A 16,500-nucleotide genomic window follows, 5' to 3' on the forward strand; every position below is an offset into this window, starting at 1 on the left:
GACACTCCATGACAATTCTTTTTTGTTTACACTTCCTCTAATTTTAGTTTTAGCTCGCACAAACATGAATTATTTTGGCTTATATGCCTGGACCATGGTCAGGGTCACAGAGAAAAAAAGCATTGCTAAGGCAGATACGGCTTTTAGGGGTTGAAGGCTGAGGAGTGCTAGGCGGACACAAAATGAAGTTAGGACAAGATGGCATTACCTTAGTCATTTTGACCTCTCCTCCAGCAAGGAAGAGCAGTTGAAAGCTGCCTTAGGTCTTGTAAAAGAGCAGGGGCGGTGCATGCCCTGCTTGGCTTTTTTTTTTTTTTTTTTAAACACACATGGTACTGCACGCCTCTGGAAGGAGGAAGTAAGGCACACAGTGGCTGTGGCACGTTACAAGGAATTCAAACGCGTCCTTCCGTTTCGCAGAGTGACATATCCGGAGTTTTCCTTCGTTGCTGTCCCTAAGTACCCGGGCCTCAGTTCACAACAGTGAAGCCAGGCGGCAGGTATCTCACCAGACCTGCATCTCCTGTGTAGAGTCGAATGTAAACAGTGAAACAAACTGCCGGGTATGTCTTAAATGTCTTTAAAGGAACATTTTTCTTCAAAGTGTCTCTAGGGTAAAGCTTTGTGCCAACCTGGCAGCATCCGCTCCTAGGGACACTGGTTTAATGATTTCCTGTCAGAAACTGAAAAGCAAAAATTGCTCAGCTCAGAAGTGTCTGGTTTTCCGGGTTTCTTTCACGTTCCCACTTTCCCACGTTCCTGGTGCTAGAGCTTGGTGACCCACCCGCCCTCCTTCGTCTCGGCCCCGCCTCGGAGCTTGGCAGCCAATGGGCGCGGCTGCACGAGGCCCGGGCACGCCCACCCTGGCGCCCAGCCCCACCCTGGCGCCCAGCCCCATACCAGTTCACAGCGGCTTTGCTCTGCCTGCTCCCTCTGCTAGCGCAGCTGTGCTGCCAGGCCCGGATCTGCCATGGCGTCCCCCGCAGCGGGAGGGGTGGTGATCGTAGGCAGGTAAAGGTCTCAGTGGCGCTGCGCTGCAGTGGCTGGCGCCCCGGCAGCGTTCGGAACTTGGGGCCTCGCTCGGGCGGCCGTGGGTGCCTCGGGTGGGCATCAGGCTGTATACCTCGCTCCTCCAGGCGCTTTCGCACTTGCACTCCGGAGCTGGCCTGGCAGGAGACACGGTGGCGGCTGAGGCTTGGCGGAGCCCTGAGGAGAGCTAATGTGTTCCTTAAGTCGGTGTGGGGTCACCCCGAGGTTTCCACCCTTGTCAGTGCAGGCTGGACAGAGCTCAGTGGTGCAGGGCTCCTCAGAGGTGCCTGGCATCAAGTACCAGCGATGATCCTGCGAAGACTGTGTTCTAATGTTTTGAGCCGGGAGTCTCATGTAGCTCAGGCTGGCCTCAAAGTCTCTAAGTAGCTGAGGCTGTTCTTGAACTCCTGATCCTCCTGCCTCTACCTCCCAATTACAGGGACTGCTAGTGCGTGCCACCACACCCAGCTTGAAAACAGTGCCCTTAGTTTTTTTTTTAAAGAACACAGACAAGTGATTGACCCAGGATGATAGTGATTGGTAGAGATTGGCCTGGGGCATTAAGAAGGTTCATGTGCACCCCGAGGCTAGGCTGGTAAGTCTCTGGAGGCAGAGCCCTTGTCAGTCAAAACATCTGGCTTTCATCACTCTTGTGTATGTGTGTCCCAAGGAGGGAGGCTGAGTCACTTTACAACCCAAGTACATCCATACTGATTTCCCTTCTCACGCCTCCCTTTTTTCCTCCATTGCTATTTTTTTTCAATAAGGAGGGGGCGTTTAGGTGTACTTTTCTTTAGATGTCTGTAGTTCTATCAACACGTAGCAACACATAGTGACTCGTATTGGTTGATAGCTACTTGAGGTGTGGCTATGTCACCGTTGATGCTTTTGACCACCTGTTGCCCGGCCTGCAGACCAATCCCAAGTTCAGGGGTTGTCCTTCAGAACCCTTTGGAGGAAGGTGTCAGGATGCCTCCGGCCATTTTCTCTCTCACAGAACTGTGGAATTAACTGCACCTTTGTCCTTTCCGTAGATGCTTGCGGTTGAATGGTCAAGGAATATCAAAAAGTGCACTTTGCCCCTGTGGTGAATTGTGCTGCCTCGCCTTCTGTGATAGGCCAGGGTCAAGGGCTGGGGTTTTTTTTTTTGGATCTCATGTTGGGAGTGAAGTAGTGCTCTGCCTGAGCCTAACAGGTGTGTCAGGTGGAGGAGCTACTCAGTTATCTGAGCTCATGGACAGGGAACTTAGAAGAGGCTTGGGGCGTCTTTAGCACCGCAGGATGACCTGGGGCCATTGCATGTTTCTTTGTCTTCTAATGAAAAAGTTCTGTCTGTCTTTTGTTACAACACCCTTATGAACACAAAGTTGCCTCCCCTCACCCTTCCCCACCCTCCTTTCTCATCTGTCCATCCAGCTATCAGTCAATCATCCACCAGTCTATATAGTATCTATTGCCAATCTTCTACTGTGTGCCTCATCTCTAGTAACTTTATTTCTGTCTTCTCTATCACTCTCCATCTCCATCTTTCAGGGCCCCATAGGTGATTCAAGGGCCCATCCATTTAACAGGTGGTGCCCAGAATGTAAATCAATTCCTTCATCCTGGATAAAGAGCTTGGCAAGGCCGCACACCTGCACACCTGTGATCCCAAAAAGGCGGAGACGTGAGGCTCTCAAGTTCCAGGCCAACCTGGGCAAGAGTCTCAAACAAAAACAACAGCAAAACAGACCTGGCTGGGCTTCACTTTTTGTTTTGTTTTGTTTTTTAAAGCAGTTACACAAGTTTAAAAATAATTATTATTATTGTGTGTGTAAGTGTGTGTGTGTGTGTGTGTGTGTGTGTGTGTGTGTGTGTATGTGACAGTATGAGTAGAGGTCAGGAGACAACTTTGTGGAGTTGGTTTGGTCCATGCCCTCATGTGGGGTCTGGGGATCAAACTCTGATGAGGTTGCCAGATTTTCATGGCAAGTGACTTACACTCTGGCCCTCTCTTTGGCCTGCCCCCCCACTCCCCTCTTTCCTTTCATTTCCTTGCAGTGCTGGGGATTGGACTGGACCCTGGGTAAGTTCCTTGCTGAGCTATACCCTAGGTCATTTTCACTCCATCTGATATAGGACCTTACTATGTAGCCTAGGCAGGCCTAGATCTCATGTTCTCCTGCCTCAGCCTTTCAAGTGTGAGAACTGTGAACATGTGCCAGATCACTGGCTCTGAAGTTCATCACAGAGAGAGAGAGAGAGAGAGAGAGAGAGAGAGAGAGAGAGAGAGAGAGAGAGGTATTATGTGGACCAAGCTGGACTCAAACCCTCTGTGTAGCTGAGAATGACCTTAACCTTCTAGTCCTTCAGCCTCAGTCTCTCCCCATAGCCTTCTTAGTGCTGGGATTATAGGCCACACCTATCTAGAAATTTGGCCTTGATTTAATTATTTTCTATTGCTATTTCTACCAGGGCTACCCTTCCTTAGGACCATTTAACCCTATGAGCTTCTGGGGCAGGCTGTTTTAAAACAGTAGGGAAGAGTAGATTTGAGAGCATTAAGGATGAAGAAAAATCAAAACCAAAACATGGTATGAGGCTGTGCTATGAGCCACAGAAATATGATGTAGGAATTCAGCTGATTATGACAGAGCATTTACCTGGAAGAGTCAAGGGCTTTTCCAGAGGAATTCAAGACTCAAGGAAGTATTGGTGCATTGGCTCTTGAATATATCACATATATTTGAATATAGCATGATTTTATGTGTATTATTACAGCTTTCCCATTTGATTCTTCTAACAGTGTGATTGATCATTCTTTGGGCACAGTTTTTCTCTATGCAATTAAGGTTTTTAGATAACTTCTCCCAACTGTGCTTACAACCATGACACAGGGGAGACTTCCTTTTTCCAGGCTGTTTTTTTTTTCTTCACCTTTTTAGCATTAGAATCAGATGTCTGCCTTCTGTAATTATCTCCTTTAGCAAGCATCCAAGGCCAGGGCCATCTCTGGACAAAAGTATTTTGTCTGAGATACCTGTCATACAGACAGAATAAGCATTCCAGACAGTCTCCTGAATTAAGGTAAATATCCATACAGAGACACCACCTAGGCCAGGCAGACGTTAGGTACATAGCTTTGTTTCTTGCGCAAAGTAAGGTTAGACCCTCCATTCTTCCACAGCTCAAGTGGCACCTCTAGACTTCCCCTCTAACAATATTCAGAAAAAGGGCCTTTTCACACCAGGTGCATCAAGCTGTGTGACAGGCTTCCTAGCTACGGAGCAGACTTGACCCACCTAAGCCGATAGTGGCGAAGCCAGAGAATTGTGGATTGTATGTGTGTTTAAACTGGACCTGGGAGAGAGGAGGGGAAGAAACAAAGATGGAAGGAACTTAGAACAATGAGAGGACAGGAGAGGAAGGGACAGAGAGGAGCTAAGTGTGAGAACAGAATTGAAGTTGTGCAGAGAGATTTTGACTTAGAAGAATAAAGTGAATGGACTAAAGAGCTCGATGCACATAGATTCATTTGAGTATCCCTCAGATTAATCCACCACTGTTAGGGTCTCTTCTGGAACCCTGGGAGAAGACTATAGAAGGGCTGGGCCCCAGTAGTCTTCGATAAGGCTGTGGGAGCAAAAGAGGCGAAATCAGGAAATGACAGCTTTAGTGACTGGAATAGAGATGAGTATGGATGGGCATTTGAGTTGTGTTCCCAGGCTTTCACTCTGTTGGAGTGCTGTGTTCATTCACACACTGTTCTGTGTTGGTAGACCTATTCTAGACATGAGCTTGTTTGAGATAGAAACCTGTCTGGGGTGGTTGTGGGCATGTGTGCTGGGGGTTGCTAAGGGGGAGGCACTGTGCATGTCCTGCTGGAGCTGCCTTTTCTCTCACCCTCTTTTCGTCAGACATAGTGCTTAGCACTCAGCTCAGGGATAGTCTTCTCTCAGATAGATTGGGTCTCTGGAAACTTCCCCTAGGAGCTGATACTGTGTTGCCCATACTTGCACTTTAATCCATATCTAGTCCTGTGCACAGATGTTTGAATGTTTCCAATAGCTATCACCCAGGCCCCACACTATGAAGGCCCTGGAGAACATTGTTTGATATTTATCTTAGTTAGGGTTACTACTGCTATGATGAAACACCATGACCAAGGCAACTTGGGGAGGAAAGGGTTTATTTCAGTTTATACTTCCAGGTGACAGTCCACCACTGAGGGAAGTCAAGGCAGGAACTCACACAGGGCAGGAGCCTGGAGGCAGGAGCTGATGCAGAGACCATGGAGGGGTGCTGCTTACTGGCTTGCTCCTCACAGCTCACTCAGCCTGTTTTCTTATACAACCCAGGACCACCAGCCCAGGAATGGCACCGTCCATAATGGGCTGTGCCCTTCCCCATTGATCACTAATTGAGAAAATGCCTTACAGCTGGGTCTCATGGAGGCATTTCCTCAGTTGAGGCTTCTTCCTCTCTGATGACTCTAGCCTGTGTCAAGTTGACACAAAACCAGCCAATACAATATTAAAACAAGAGATTTATACTCTAGAATCTTCTTCATTAGTAAGTGCCCAGAATTTTACTTCGGGGCAATTGTAATTTTAATAGACTATTTTAATGAATTATTTGATAATTTCATACAATGTATTTTGGTAATATTCACTCTCTACACTTACCTCTCCACACCCTCCCAATGTTGTGGGGTTTTTTTTTTGTTGTTGTTTAAAAAATTCCAATTTGTGCTGCCCATATACTCATAGGTGTGGAACCATGAGTGGGTCATGAGTGGTTGGTTAACTTACCAGGGGCCACACCCCTAAATAAAACTGACCCTCCCTTCCCCAGAAGCCATCAACTGTCAATAGATCCTCAGTTAGGGGTGGGGGCTCTTAAGCTGCATCTTTTTTTTAACATAAGAAACTTTCTGAGATAGGTATTTTCTTCCAAGTGCTGCCCTAAGGACTTCCTGAAAAAAGATCTATTAATTTTTTTCCCCCACACAGAGAACCAACCATACATATACTAGTTGCCTCTGAGTCAACAACAGCACTGATGTGCCCTTCCTAGGAAACACTTAGTACTAACCAGCTTTATATAGCTCACTTAAATCAAGAGATTAGAGGCAGCTTTACTTCACCTCGTTCTCCTAAAGAGGTAGCTGTAGACAGCTAATTTTAAGAGTAGCTAGAGTCAGGCTTGGTGGTGCCTGTAATCCTAGCACCCAAGAGACTGAGGTCAAGGGATTGCTGTAAGTTTGAGACCATCCATGGCTACGTAACAAGTCTTCACATATGTAGAAGGGTGTGATCTCTCCAGAAAATGTCACATAAAAATATATTTTACATGTGGGAGTAAGGCTGTATATGATTAGACCTCAAGTATGACTCATTGCTGTTTTAACATTCTTACTTAAGAAGCCTCTGTGTAAAAGGAATACTGTCTTTAGGTGAGCAAGCTTTACAGCAAATGTTAGTTGTTATGGAATTCCTTACTCGTAGCTGGTGAGAGACTTAAGCTAGATTCTAGATAAGAAGCCCATTCCCATCCCATATCTCCTTAATTTCCCCATCTTTATACCTCACCTAGTATAGTGTAAGTGCCATGTAATAGTTGTTTATTTTTTAGGGAGTAATGACCAGGCAAAGTCAGCATGTTCAAAACAGATGCAAGTTCTCCCAATATCTGACCTGTGGATATGGAAAGATATCTTGGCCCTTGCTGTCCAACCTGGTAGCCACTGTGACATGTGGACATGGACTACTTAAACTGTGTTCAGTTCTGCTCATTGACTGAACTTTAACATTTACTTGACTGTAATTTAAATTTTAGTAGCTATGCATGGCTTAAGTCTACCATATTGATCAGTGCACATCTAGAGCTCTAAGGGTTTCATTAAAATTTTGTGTATATATATATATATATATATATATATATATATATATATGCCACATTAATTATAGATGATTTTGATATTGCAGACCATGGAGTCAAATCTCCCAGTTGAGACACTGCCAAATATATTAGCATGCCCACCTATCCCTTCTGCTCCTGAGAGACTGGTAGTTAATATCCGGAGGCCCTTTTTGCCTAGCCCCTCCCCAGGCAGGATCTTCTTGACACTGGACTCCCTAGACTGTTCTTACCTTGATCCACATTCCTATTTATCCAGCTAAATGACTGAGTCTCAGTCCAATCTGAACCTGATCGATGAACACAGATGGGTGCTATCTTCTCCTTGGTTTCTCTGCCCCCCCCCAATCCTTCCCACCTTCTCATTTGGTTGTCATCTGTCTACCTACCTACCTACTCACCCACCCACCCACCCATCCATCCACCCATCTATCTATCCATCATCTATATATCTGTTATCTACTTACTATCTATCTGTCTGTCTGTCTGTCTACCTACCTACCTACCTACCTACCTACCTACCATCACACTTGCTCATGATGCAGGGCATGTGTGGAGGTCAAAGGACAATTCTCAACAGTTAGTTCTCTTGCCACTTTGTGGGATCTAGGATTGAACTCAGTGGGTGGTCGTGTATGCACCCCTTGAACTTGCTTGAGTCACCTGGCCAACACTGCACTTCCCCACTAGAGTTGGAACATCCTCCTGGTTATATAACCAGTTCCAGGCCAGCCAGGACTACATGCTGAGACCCTATCTCAAAGAAAGAAAAAGCTGGACTGTCCCAAAGCCCAACCGTTTGACTTCTACATCAACCTTCACTTCCTTGGAGATCTCATTCTTGCAAATGCCCACGTTGACATCTCAGGCCAGGCCTTGACTCTGAACCCAGTTCTTATCCAGTTATGTGCTAGACTCGTACCTCTTTAATGTCAGCTTCCCACTTAAAAATATTCTGCACTGAACTCCTGATTGTCTCTCCCAGTGTCTTCATCAATAGAGCTAGTGACGTCTCACTCTTTCTTGTTATTGGAACATAATTTGGCATTATCCTTGATTCTTCCACCCGCCACATCATATGGACCACCAGCAATTATTTTTGAAGGAGATATGCACCTAGAACCCAGCTGACCACTTCTCCTCATCCTTTGCTTCTGTCCTGGTCCACTCTGCTACCACATCTTGAAACAGCCTCAGGACTTCTGAACTCCTTTCTCCCCTGTTTGCTCAAGCACAGACACGTCTTGACTTGTGATGGGATTGTGTTGGTAAATACATCTTAAGGTGAACATACCAGAAGTGGAAAATGCCTAAATCCAACCACCCATCTACACATCCCAGTTTAGCGCCGAAGCAACTGGAATCTGTAGTTTACTTAGTGATCTCAGGACTGACTGGAAGCTACATTTGCTGCTGCTGCCCAGCATCTTGAGGTGTGGTGTGTGTCTCTGTGTGTGTGTGAGCCTATGTGTGTGTCTGTGTGTTGCAGGGTCTTGCTGTATAGCCCAGAATAGCTTTAAACTCAAAGTTTACTTGATTCGGCCTCCTGAGTACTGGTGTGCACAGCTCCTTTTAAACTTTTAAAACAAGTCAGTTCACATCTGTAATCTAAAACTTTTCATCACAACCCAGCTTAAAAACGCAAATCCTGCCATGGCCTCTGAGGTGCTATGTATGCAATGAGATCACCCCTCTGACCTCCCTTCTCTGACCTCATCCTCTGCCACCCTTTCCTGCCACCTCCGAGCTAGTGATGCCGTCCTGTTCATTCATCTGGACCTGCAAACACACCCCAGCTCTGCCAGGAACGGTTCTTCCAGGCGCCTCCCCTCACCTCCTGCAGTGCCCCGGTGAGAGAGTCCCTGGTGGTGCTTTCAGATTTCTGCTGCCTCCCAGTCCCCACTTCCTACTCAAGGCCCTTCTTCCTGCTACTTCCTCTTTCCCAGCACTTCCGTTAGTGGGCTGTCTTCTGCCCACTGTAAACTCCATCTGATCTGGAGCTGGAGTGGTGCCTGGCATACAGCGGGCGCTCTGCACATCTCCAGTCACCTGCCGTGGTGCTTGTGTTCACCCCATAGGAAGCGCCGCTGACCTTTACCTGGAGTGTGTCAGTAGCATACATATGTCAGCTTTTTTTGGTTGTCAACAGCTAACACTTATCAGGCTCTACAGTGTGCCAAGATTACAAAGGTTCCCAGAGCGTGAAGTTCATCCTGTCAAGTGCAAACAGTGCGCTGCTGCTGATCAGCACTGCTTCTCCCACTTCCCTGCACAAAACGGACGTTTATCCGCATGCTGAGATACACCAGCAAGACCTGGGTTAGCGTCTAGTGACCCTCCCAGGCCTTGGGATGAAGACGGAAGCAGGGTCTTGCTTGGGTTTGTCCTTTGCTCCCACGCACTCTCAGCCACTCCATGCCGGCCTGCACATAGGAGATAATGGTCCAGCAATGGAGTTGGCTTGGAAAAAGTCCCAGGGGGAGACTCTCTTCACACTTCTGGGTCCTTGGGCTCCATAGCTGTGGATTTAACCAAACGTGGCCTGAAAAATAGTTGACAGAAAAGTGCCTGACTTCATGTGTGCAGACTTTTCCCTGTCATTGTCCTCTAAACCAGCAGTTCTTCAACCCTTTGGGGCTTGAAGGACCCTTTCCACAGGGGTCTTCTAAGACCATTGGAAAACACAGGTATTTACATTATGATTCATAACAGTAGAAAAATTACAATTATGAAGTAGCAATGAAATAATTTTATGGTTGGGGGGGTCACCACAACATGAGGAACTGTATTAAAGGGTCTCAGCGTTAGGAAGGTTGAGAACCACTGCTTTAAACAATGTAGTGTGATAGTCATGTATAATAGCATTTTCGTTGTGTAAGTCATTTTCAGATGATCAAGGCAGGACCTACAGATATGGGACGATGGATATAGGTTCTGTGCCAATGCTGCGTCATGCAAGGAACATGGCCACCTCCAGGGACGGGAGCAGGAGGGCCCTGGAGCTAATCCCTCACTGATGCAAAGGGCCACTTCATTTGCTGTTTTTGTATCAGTGCCTCTAGATTGTGACAATTTCTTAGACTTTCCTTGTTCTTGGTGACCTTGACAGTTTTGAAGAACACCAGGCAAGAAGTTGAATTCTGTTTGTTCTCCTAATATTTTGCTCCTGATTAGACAGGCTGTTGGGGGGAAGGGCTTAGAGGTCAAGGGCCATTCTCATCACAGCACATCCTGGGAGTGAACAGTCAGTATGACTCACCATTATTGATAGTAACCTTGAACAACCTGGCTAAGGTCCTGTTTGCCTTGCTTCTCTATGGCTGAGTTACTCTGTTTCCTTCCTTACTATACTTTTGAGAGTGGCTCTGCATACGTTATATTAGGGATGGATGGAAGGTGTATTCGGGGTCAGATCTGATAGAATGAATATATATGAATATATATATATATATAATCTATCATATAATTTATTAGAGTGGCTTATAGACTGTGGTACAGCTAGTTCAACAATGATTGTCTCCCAAAGGAACATCCAAGAATCTAGTAGTTGTTCAGTCCATGAGGTCTTTAGTGTATGCCAGAATCCCAAAGAAGCAGGTTCTAATCCCAGCGAAGGAATGGACTTGCCAGTGAGAGTGAGGACAAGCAGGCAAAGAGCGAGAGCTTCCTCCTTCCACGTCCTTTATAGAGGCTGCCAGCAGAAGGTGGGGCCCAGATTAAAGGTGGGTCTTCCCACCTCTAAGATCTGGATTAAAGATGGGTATTCCCACTTCAAATGATTCAGTTAAGAAAAAACCCCTCACAGGTATTCTCAGCTGCTTGAATTTTAGTTACTTCAGATGTAGTCAAGTTGACAACCAAGAATAGCCATCACAGAGTATGACCTCATGTCCCTGAGGGTGGTGTAGCTGCATGAATTATTAGAATTCTTCCACAAGGGTACTTTTATTTGTTTCTATGTAATGAAAGCTGGATTTCATTGTCTTGGCCCCTGAGCACTCTCCTAATGGTTGTATGGTTCTCTTTGACACACTGGGCCAGCCAGGCATCTACCTTAGCACTTCCTGGCTTTCTGGTGTTGTTGACTGCTCCAGGGTCATCTTTGATCTTGCAGCTCAGTCCTAGAACTATTCATTTCTCCAAAGTGTCCTGCTTCCTTTGATTAAAGAATGGGATTAGAAGCCAATTTGGACCCTGGATGTGTTCTGAACTTTTTTTTAATGGATATATCTTACTGTGTAGCCCATGCTGGCCTTGAACTCAGGACTCTCTTGTCTTGACCCTCAAGTTCTGGGATAACAGGTATATTATATGTATACCATGCATCTAGCTGTGTTTTATAACATTGTTTTTAGTCCTTTGGAAATGGTGACTTTTTGTCCTTTTGACTTGCAGTGAGTCTGGAAGGGTGGATGGATATAAAGACTCTTGCTCAGGTCGTAGCTCATCTACTTAGAGTGTGGTCTAGCACCGGAGAGGTTTGACTTTGGTCTTCAGCACTATGCAAACTGGAATGGTGGCACATAAGCCTGGAATCACAGCACTCCAGAAGTGGGAGCAGAAGAATCAGGAGTTCAAGGTTTCCCTCAGCTCCCTGGCCAGCCTGGGCTGTTATGGAGACCTTGTCTAGAAGCAAGAAAAACAAAAGTTAGATCTTGGGGGTGTTTCTTAGAGAAGCTCACACACATGCTGTCTGGTGTATCTTTCTTTCTTGGTGCCTTTCTCTCTCTCTTTAACATTTTAACTTTAAAAAAATTATTTAAGTTTTATTTTATGTACATTGGTGTGAAGCTGTCAGATCTGGATCTGGAGTTGTGAGCTGCCATGTGGGTGCTGGGGAATTGAACCTGGGTCTTCTGGAAGAACAGTCAGTGCTCTTAAGTGCTGAACCATCTCTTTAGCCCCACCTTTCTTTCTCTTAACCAGGATGCTTGGAATCTATATTAAAAATATCTTTTGATAAAAATCCCTACTCTTCTTTATAAAAATAAAACAGAACCTAAAACAAAGAGTAAAGACTCTTGAGTCAGATCTCCTGGCTTCATCTCCTGGTCACAGCACAAGCAGCCTGCCTGAGATTAATCCCTTAATGCTTTCCTTTCCTCAAGTATAAAAGAGAAACCGATAGCATCTACTTCTAGGGTATTGCAAAGATTAACAGAGGTGAGACCCAAAAAGTGTCTAATGGTGTCTGGCACCCATTCCATGCTTGGATGTGGGGATAGTGGCAGTCATTATGGGGGGGGGGTTCAGACAGTAGACAGGGAAAATGCAGTTGTCCCTCAGTACTCATGAGTGAGGGCTTTTGAGGTCCCCTCTGGGTATCAACATAGATGCTCAAGTCTCTTGTGTAAGTAGAAGTGGCAGTGTTGCAGAAGTGACACACACCTTCCCTTGAAATCCTTCTGTATTCCGTGTACACAAATCCAACATAAAGTCTATGTAGGCTTTTCAGGTTATTTATTAAAGGTTGTATGTAAGAGGGGGATGTTGTATAATTTTTTATAGTTGCTTTGTATGAGACACGAAAAGTGATTGGATCGATAAATGACTTGAATCCTTTTCATTGGCTTTTCTCCCCAGTGGACTCATTGGCCGGAGCTGGGCTATGCTGTTTGCCAGTGGAGGCTTCGAGGTGAAACTCTATGACGTTGAGCAACAGCAGATAACAAATACCCTGGAAAACATCAGGTAGGTGTAGCACAAATCTTAAATGGTCTTATTAATAAAACAAACCCAAGGCCAGTTATTGGGGTAAATGCTGGAAGATCAGAGAAGCAGAACCAGCCACAGCTTCCTCACCTCGCCAATTCCTCAGGTGATTCTGTTTCCTCCGACTGGAAGCCTCTGAGTTCTTATCCAAATAGATCTCAGCTGAACTGCTGCTCAAAGCCTAAAAGCTTAACCAGCCAAATGCTTCTAGTTTCTGGTCCTCATGCCTTATATATCTTTCTGCTTTCTGCCATCACTCCCTGGGATTAAAGGTTCACTTTCTGGGATTAAAGGCGTGAGTCACCATGCTTGGCTGTATCCTTGAAAACACAGAGATCCAGGTAGATCTCTGCCTCTGGAATGCTAGGATTAAAGGCATGTGCTACCACTGCCTCTATGTTTAATATTGTGGCTATTCTGTTCTCTGACCCCAGATAAGTTTATTAGTGTGCACAATATTTCAGGGAACACAATACCACCACAGGTAGGCCCTGCTTGCACACCTGGAGGTCATCCGATGGCCCTGCTCCTCTCAATCCATCTCACTGATCAGGTCCTCCAGGCTGTAGCTACCTGTAATTGCCCATTTTCATGAGATAGCTCTTGTAACCCTGAGAAGATAAAGGCCAGGTTTAAGGTTTACAGGAACAGCACATGAATCTAGACAGGCGAAGGGGCTCCTATTGTGAAGAAAGCCTTTACATTAGCAAGTATAGGGGCAGGGGTGGAAGACCCAAATGTGATGTTAGCCTTCAGTCCCATGTGGTGCCTCTGCAGCTATTTACGTGTCCGTTAGGGTGACAGTTTTGCTGGCAGCTCTTGATTTAAGATCTAGAGAAGTTGTAGACTCATAGCAAAATTGAGAAGACAGTATAGCGATTCTCACATGCCTCCAACTTCTCAAATTCAATGTTTCCCACCTTCAACATTCCTCTCCCACTGGTCATTTGTTACAATAAATGAAGCTACTTTGATCATCATTGTCTCCTAGAGCCCTTGGTTGACATTAGGCTTCTCTTCTGGTATTGCATATTCTGTGGGTTGTCCTCATGTGTGTCCACTGTTATAGGATAATACTGAATAGTATTTTTACCTCCTGAAAAAATGCTCTGTGCTCTGCCTGTTCATACAGCCCTCCCCAGGCCCTGGCAACCGCTGATATTTTTACTATCTCCATAATTTGTCTTTTTCGAGAGTGTTACATAGTTGGAGTCAGTTTGTAGCTCTTTCTAGTTGGAATCTTTCATTTAGCAATGTGCATTTAAGCTTCCTTCATGTATTAATGACCTACCACACTTTAACACTGACTAATAGTCCATGGCCTGGACTATTCATTCACTTTCTGAAGAGCAGCCTTGGTTGCTTCCAAGTTTTAGAAATTATGAATAACGATGCTATAAATATTCATGTACAGATTAGTTTGGGCATGTTTCAACTCCTTTGAATAAATACTAAATATCATGACTTCCTGGATTAAATGGCATAAATATATTCCATTTTATAAAGAGCCTTCCAAAGTGGCTATACTGTTTTGTATTCTCACCAGCAATAAGTCGGAGTTCCTGGTGCTCTGTACCCCTGCCAGCATTAGGTGCAGCCAGTGTTCTGGGCGTTAGTGAGCCACAGTGTGTGTCTAACGGTGCCACCTTGTTTTTGATCTGCTGATGGCATGCGACATGCGTCAACTCTCTGCATGACTTTTTGCCATCTGTATATTCCAGTCCTTTCTTCGGTGCTGAGGATCAAACCCAGGGCCTTGTATGTGTAAGCATGTGCTCTACCAAAAGTAGATCTAATTACTTTCCTTCTTTCCATTAAAAACATGTTTCTGGCTAATGGGTGAGCCTTAAAGATTTTCATTTGCTGTGACTTCCTGGTACACAGTAATTATTCTAACTCAGAATCCCATGTAAAGATTTTGTGAAGTGACTCCTCAGAAATTCTGGTCTACCATATTTTTGGGAGTAGAAGTTTTCAGAGAAGATCTAAAGGAATTAGTCAAAGTTTATCAGTTGGATCCCTCACCAGAATCTACAGATGCCCAAGTTGCCTGTAGGAATGTGGCATAGCATCTGTATCGAGCCTGCTCATCCCCAGTGTCTTTCCACAATCTCCAGGTGGCTCATTATTCCCAGTGCAATGCAAATGCTATGGAAGTAGTTGTGCTGCATACTTTAGGGACAATGACAAGAAAACTGTCTGTGCATGTTCCATACAGATGAAAAACATTTTCTTGATTATTTATTTTCCACCTGCCATTGGCTGAACCTGAGGATGCAGATCCCAAAGATGGAAGGAACAGTAATCCTTTGTCAAAGTCATCTTCTAGTCCCACATGAGTAGTTTATATAAGAGCTTTGCGGACCTTGCTTTGGAAAAGGTAACTGGTCAAAGCATCCATTGCCAGAGGTTTTAGGGTCAAAGCCTGGACTCCGCTGCCTAACAAGCTAGGCTCAGTAACTTATTATAGCACACCAATTACAGACACAAGTTACAGTGGAAAGCAGAGGAAGGAGATTTATTCAATGTGGCCATATGGGGAAGAGGAACAAATAAAGTGTAGTGACCCCCAAGTCTGGTTTTGGGGATCCTTACACAAGATTTAGGTTTAAACCGAGGGCAAGTGTTATACATAACTGAGCAGTCCTGGGCAAGGTGTGGTCCTGCCCATCACTGAGCCTTTGTCATCTAGCTTCTGGTCCCACAAGGTGGCTTGGTGAGCTAGTAGAGTCACAAAGTCACTTCTGGGGAGCCAAGTTCCTCCTTGAGTTGGTACCAGGACTTCAGCCTTTTCTTTCCCTCAGCATGAGGTTCCCAGGGAAATTTCAATTTTTGGAGATCCGTTGTCTCCAAGTCTGATTGCTGAGTGGAGAAGCACTTGTGTCTGTCTTATCATATCTCCCTCCCTGATGGGGTGGTTACACGCCTTGGCATTGTACCCTTGGATGGTGACAGCTTTTCTGTAGGCCTAGACTTGTCACTGGTTTTCTGGTGTTTGTGGTTGGTGACCCTGGAGCTGAGTGACGTGAGCTTCAGAACTGTCCTAGTGTTGGCCTCAAATAACCGAAGCTGCCAGAAGCTAATGCACGGGGATTGCTGCTGTGAAATGACAGATTAGGGTTCTCATGGCCCCTGGCATTTCCCTGCCAGTTTTGTGGGGAGTGCCCACTGCTCTATGCAGGGGCACTAGTAGGTTCGAGCTATGCATTTTGTTTTCAGTCATCTGAATGTATCAGTGTCACACAAGCTCTGTGCCAGCCACTACAGATGACACATCGTGTCTCAGAGCCTGGAATATAATAGGTTCTAGGTCTTAGTAGGTTTCAGTAGGACCTAAGACTCATCATGTTGTAGCTAGAGTTTTCCTGCCTGGCCCACAGTCAGGACAAATCTCTCTCACCCGCCAGTCCCACAGCCGCTCAGACCCAACCAAGTAAACACACAAAGACTTTTACATTGCTTACAAACTGTATGGCTGTGGCTGGCTTCTTGCTAACTGTTCTTATATCTTAAATTAATCCATTTCTATAAATCTATAAGTTGCCACGTGGCTTGTGGCTTACCGGCATCTTCACATGTTGCTTCTCATCACTGTGGCTGGCAGTGTCTCTCTGCCTCAGCCTTCCACTTCCCAGAATTCTCTTCTCTGCTGGTCCTGCCTATACTTCCTGCCTGGCTACTGGCCAATCAGTGTTTTATTTATACAGAGTGATATCCACAGCATCATGTAGCCCAGGCTTGCCTCAAACTTGGGACAGTTCTCCTCCTAAGATCCCTCACCCCCACTCGCCACTGCAGAAGTAAGACAAGATGCCCAGCTTCCAAGATCCTCAAAAGAGAACTCTCCTGGTGATACTTATT

At 45.5% G+C, this 16,500-nt stretch overlaps 1 protein-coding gene across 1 annotated transcript in view; it reads left to right on the forward strand.

The window, feature by feature from the left end:
• The first annotated feature begins 901 nt into the window (after window positions 1–901).
• Cryl1 (crystallin lambda 1) overlaps window positions 902–16,500 on the forward strand; it is a 119,450-nt gene continuing 103,851 nt past the window's right edge. Inside the window, exons 1-2 of the mRNA XM_059274386.1 lie at window positions 902–1,011; window positions 12,511–12,618. Of these exons, the coding sequence (XP_059130369.1) occupies window positions 971–1,011; window positions 12,511–12,618 (149 nt within the window). The 5' untranslated portion in view covers window positions 902–970. The remainder of the gene's footprint in view (window positions 1,012–12,510; window positions 12,619–16,500) is intronic.

Source organism: Peromyscus eremicus, chromosome 9 (genome assembly GCF_949786415.1).
Source record: "Peromyscus eremicus chromosome 9, PerEre_H2_v1, whole genome shotgun sequence".
NCBI classification, from domain to species: Eukaryota; Metazoa; Chordata; class Mammalia; order Rodentia; family Cricetidae; genus Peromyscus; species Peromyscus eremicus.